This window comes from Saccostrea cucullata, unplaced genomic scaffold (genome assembly GCF_032062105.1).
Source record: "Saccostrea cucullata isolate Sc308-1 unplaced genomic scaffold, CSIRO_AGI_Scuc_v1 ctg4866, whole genome shotgun sequence".
In the NCBI taxonomy this organism is placed as follows: domain Eukaryota; kingdom Metazoa; phylum Mollusca; class Bivalvia; order Ostreida; family Ostreidae; genus Saccostrea; species Saccostrea cuccullata.
The window spans coordinates 2,965-8,128 of record NW_026930448.1 but is presented as its reverse complement, the minus strand read 5'-3'; the positions used below and the strand labels follow the sequence as shown (position 1 = coordinate 8,128).

Here is a 5,164-nt window from a genome sequence, read left to right as displayed (position 1 = left end):
CAGTGGACGGGGACTATCGAAATTGACATGGCAGTAAAAGGCTTCAGTTGGAGTATGTACCTGGTCTTAAAATAATTCACATTAAATATTATGAAAAAAAATGTTTCCTTTTCATGCATGTTCTTTATTCCAATTATCTGTTCCTGTCTCCCTTATTTGCCTCTTGTAACACCACCCCCACCACCCCATAAAAAAGGGCAGAATTAACTTCTTTAACATCCCTGTCTGATTTCTCAAGCAAGATTCATGGTTTTCTTAATTAATTTTCTCTTGTCTACGGTATTGAAATTGAAATAAACAAGAGATGTTCTTAAAAATACTTTCAGAACAATCTTCAAATTGGATTTCAATTTTTCAAACAACTGGCATAATATCTATAAAAAAAAAAAAATTGGGCGATCGTATTTCCAAAACATGAACTTGACCTAGATATTTGATCACTTTGATTACTAAATTTCATTTTATGTGCAAACTCTGCAAAGAAAAGTTAATCTGCAAATTGAAAATTTTTTCTAATAAATGACATGTCACTTTTTAAAATGACTGAGTCGATTTAAAAATATATTAAACACTACGTCTCTGACATTTTGCCGCTAACCGTTATTCAGTGCAGTGACTATCCACGCTTCAAATTGCATGGAAACTGCAAATAAATGTTTTGTCAACTGTGATTGGGGCATATTTACTCTATCAAAAATTGACGTTTTGAAAGGCTTGTAAAAAATTTGTTGACATTTCTTTTATTTTTTCAGTGACCATAAATAAGCTATCGGCGAGCCTCTACAGTATCGGCGGGAGAAACAAAAATAAAACTTGAAGAAACTTTTATTTTTATTTCATTTTAGCCAAAATTAGGGTCGGCGCTCCCGTAAAACGGTAAATAAAAAAATGTTGGCCTAATATTTGCTTCCCTAACATAATACTTGAAGGAAAACATTCATATTGCGAACTCGCTATTATGTTTATACAAATTCGTTATACGGATATAACGAATTACGGATATAGCGAATTAAATTCACAGGTCCCCAGGACTTCGCTATAACCGAGTTTTACTGTAAACAGAATGTAACTTCTAACGTCTTTTTAGCCTTTGAAAAGAAAATGTCAAAATGTATATCTTGATAAGCAATTCTGCAATCGATTGTCATCCCTAAAAGAAATATATATCAACATAATCAAATATTTATAACTGCATTTATTTAAGGTAAATTCAACATTTTTTCACACAATTTAGAGTCCACATAATACATGTTTTCAGTTCTTCGTGTCTTTCCTGAATGTAAGCTGAGGTCTGGAAAATAAATGCCTGGGAGGAAGATCCAGATAATCCAGGCCTTGGTCATTCCTCTTCTGGTGAAGCACCTTCATTCGATGATACTTGAAAAGAAAAAAAACATAAAGTTCTATATTTTATAGTTTTCATACATTTTTTAATTATACTATAATGTATTTTTAGTCACATTAGAAGTATCTCATCTGCTAAACCTAAAGTTAATTACAATTTGTTTAACTGGCTTGGGGAACAAGACCTATTGAGTGACAAGACCATTTATGTGTTCCACAAGTCAGCTTATGCTTTTCTAGTTTTGTAAAGTAGAATCTTGTTCATCCAGATGAAAATAATCCGTACCTAGCATGGTGTGAGAGCCCTGAAGTTTTATCGGAATGGCTTAATCACAGTAAAAAACAATAGAAACCAGAACTGTCCAAACGGGACAAAATACCCCCCGCTGGGTTTTTCAGAAGTAAGTTTTTCCATAAGAAAGATATGGACCTGACACGAATTATGAAATTTTTCTTCCAGTGACCTTGAACTTCCCCAAATGACTTGGGTCAAGGTCATGACACACCCTTGGGTTATGGGCAATCTTTGTGTGAAATGAGAACCTACCAAGTTTATCCATAAGAAAGATATGGACCGGACACGAATTATGAAATTTTTCTTCCAGTGACCTTGAACTTCCCCAAATGACCTTGGGTCAAGGTCATGACACACCCTTGGGCTATGGGCAATCTTTGTGTGAAATGAGAACCTACCAAGTTTATCCATAAGAAAGATATGGACCGGACACGAATTATGAAATTTTTCTTCCAGTGACCTTGAACTTCCACAAATGACCTTGGGTCAAGGTCATGACACACCCTTAGGTCATGGGCAATCTTTGTGTGGAGTAGTAGATTCTAATGTCCCTCTGTATGGAAGATATGAACCGGACACGTTTGCACAGACAGACGGACGGACGGATAGACGGACAGACGGACAAGGTGATTCCTATATACCCCCCCAAACTTCGTTTGCGGGGGGTATAATTAAAGAAAAAGTGAGCAAGCTCTCATACCCCATGCTCCCCCAAAAGTCGAAGTGCTAAAATTCCCAGAAAAAATAAAGGAATCAGAATTTCCTGGTAATATGCACATCTACACATTGTGTCCTAAATATCTGCAAAGTTTGACAAAATTGTGTTCAGCAGTTTATGAGGAGTTGCGCTGACAAACTGTTCATCTCTATATTCAAAATATGGTCCAAAATCTAAGTTTGTAAAAGCAGAGCTGTGAAATTCCCGGAAAAATTATAAAGGAACACCACGAAAGTCTGAATTTTACTTAATGATACGAATTGAGGTTTTGTTTGATGAAGTACACCTTTTGTCCTGACCAGGAATATTCTAGTAATGACACGAGTTTGATCTCCATTGGGAGGAAGAATGTTTAAATTAAAATCAATTTCCATGTAGAGAGACTATGCACTATAACCTTTTTTTTATTATGGATTCATAGCCAATTTTTCATCTCTCTCAACTTACCATATTAACGAAGATTCTTTCAGTTTACTGATACAAAAGTCTATCTTACAGTGTTGACCTGAAAATCTTAGTCCAAAGTCTTGTTGTTATTTACAAAATTTATTTAAATAAATACAGGAACTGATTTTTGAAGTTTTTCCCTCTTCAAAAACTCATACTTCGATTACAAGCTCAAAATAAAGGCCAAAACATTTCTATATAAACAAAATACTCTTCAATCATTTTGCTGAAAATCAAAATCTGCATTGATTTGAAAATCAGGGAGTAAATACACTTTGGGGTAAAAAATTATCTGGAGCTCTGGTACAGTGGTTTATAAGGAGTTGCGCTGACAAAAGAACAGGACTGACGGACTGACTACTGACGGGTCAAAAACATAATATCTCACGCAACTTGTTGCATGGGGTATAAAAACTTACCGTTTTATATCTTGTCTCACATTCCCTCATATCCTGAAGCTCCTTATAGCATTCCTCATACTCTAAAGGTCTGCCCACTTCAAAAGCACATTTGAAAAAATCTTTGTAAAAAGTCAAACAGGGCTGATGGTATCCAATATGGTGAAGCAGACCTATTCTAAAGTATTGGCGAAATGGGTGGGGAACTTGAAAAACTGGGTACAATCCATTGATCATATATCTGGAAGAAAAAAATGAAACAATTAAATAGTCAAGCAGTTTAAGAAATGAGAGTATAACTCAGATTGTAAAAGGACGGAGATTTGAAATTTTTAATGGGAGTTAACAAATTTGGTATGATAGAGCGGAAAAATATATTCAGATAATGTGGTGTCAAACCGTGTCATATAATTTTTCTGGGACACTTTAAATATAGCTTGAACTCAACTTTCTAGGAAACTTGAAGTCCTGGGACTCAAGTTAGCAAAATAAATCCTAGTGAGAATTCTGGTGAGCCCCCCAATGATCAAAAGACTTGCTTACATAAACATTAAGTACACAGTGTTGAGAAGATGGGACAAACCTCTCAGAGTGAACAGATTATTGCAATGAAATGACCCAATCTAATTAAAATTAGATCTTTCATCGGTTCCAGTTTGATCGCAATCAAAGATCAAAGATCTAATTTTAATTAGATTGGAAATTACCTGACTTTTTTATTTTAATAAGATTGGAAATTACCTGAACTTGATGTACCGTGTTGTGTGGTAGGACTATAAGGAACTGGGACACTGATTTTATTAAAGCTCATATTTTACAAAATTTCCTAAATAATGTCATGACATACTTGTTGTTAGAGCATTTTCACATTGAAATTAGCTGCAGAACTGTAGCTCTCTGAAAAATTATATTGACAGACCGGAGAGCTACAGTGCCACCCAATGAAAAAACTGTATATATTTATTGCGCACAAAATTTTGTTCATTTAATTCAGAGTTCAAACCTGACCATGTTTGTTTTACAATAATAAATTTTTCAAACATTGAACACATGCTGTTCATTTTTGGAAAAAACAGATTTTGCAAATGGGGATGGGACCATATTCGGCCTCACACGGGGCAGTGGAAACTGGAAAATCCCTGATTTGTTTATCATAGAGAAGAATGCTGTAGACATTGAATTCTTAGATTACTAGTATTTATGTTAATTCAAATCGTTTGAATGAAATATTAATGAAAACTGTAAACAATGAAATTGTGTCCTAAACAATGAAAAATCCAGCCCAGGCCCCTTTAAACAGTTTAAAATACATGCTATCATGGTTATAAACCATTTTCAAATCAAAAGTTTGTAGTATTTACAATTAATTGAGATAATCAATTTATTTTCTTACATTTCTACCTTTCAAACATGCATATAAATCAAATGAATAGCGAGAAATAGAAAATAGAGAAAATTTGGACTATCAGTAATATCATGATGCACACAAAACAATATCGCTAAAATATTAATAAATAAAACTTACATGGGTTGAATTTTATTGACCTTCTCATTGAGAATATAATCTTTCTCTAACCATCTCCGTTTTCTAGCTGGTGTTACCATTTTATAATTTACTTGTCCTTCAGAGTAACATTCGGAAAACTTCGGATAATTCCGTCGCTCTATTGGAGATGTACTAAATGGCCGAAGTGTATCGAGTGGTGGAGTGCCTCGGTTTACCCCAAAGGACTCAAAAATGAATAAATATTGACATCAATAGTTTGTATTAAATCATAAATTTTACATTATTAGGTTTATATAAAAGTATGCAAAAAATGTAAATTTACACTATTGCAAATTTTCTTTTAGAAAGAACTTAATACTTTTTGTGCATTGTACACCTGTATACACACAGAGAGGACATTTATCATTTTAACGATAGAACTTTCTGTCTAGTACACACACAGAGACTGATAAGAA

The 5,164-nt window shown here is 34.0% G+C and overlaps 1 protein-coding gene across 1 annotated transcript; it reads right to left on the bottom strand.

The window, feature by feature from the left end:
* Positions 1–1,177: 1,177 nt before the first annotated feature.
* On the bottom strand, positions 1,178–4,824 carry LOC134228608 (uncharacterized). The gene is made up of 3 exons (XM_062710273.1): positions 4,728–4,824; positions 3,224–3,443; positions 1,178–1,377 (listed from the first exon to the last, which is right to left on the bottom strand). Exons 1-3 carry the CDS (start codon positions 4,805–4,807, stop codon positions 1,255–1,257), a joined length of 423 nt encoding a protein of 140 aa, XP_062566257.1. The 5' UTR covers positions 4,808–4,824; the 3' UTR covers positions 1,178–1,254.
* Positions 4,825–5,164: the final 340 nt, after the last annotated feature.

Excerpts from the sequence above, each read along its gene's own strand:
- LOC134228608 (XM_062710273.1), bottom strand. The coding sequence starts at position 4,807 with ATGGTAACACCAGCTAGAAAACGGAGATGGTTAGAGAAAGATTATATT. Across the intron at positions 3,444-4,727 it reads GTCAATAAAATTCAACCCAT|ATATATGATCAATGGATTGT; the intron begins GTAAGTTTTATT and ends TTTTTCTTCCAG. Across the intron at positions 1,378-3,223 it reads GTGAGACAAGATATAAAACG|TATCATCGAATGAAGGTGCT; the intron begins GTAAGTTTTTAT and ends TTTCTTTTCAAG.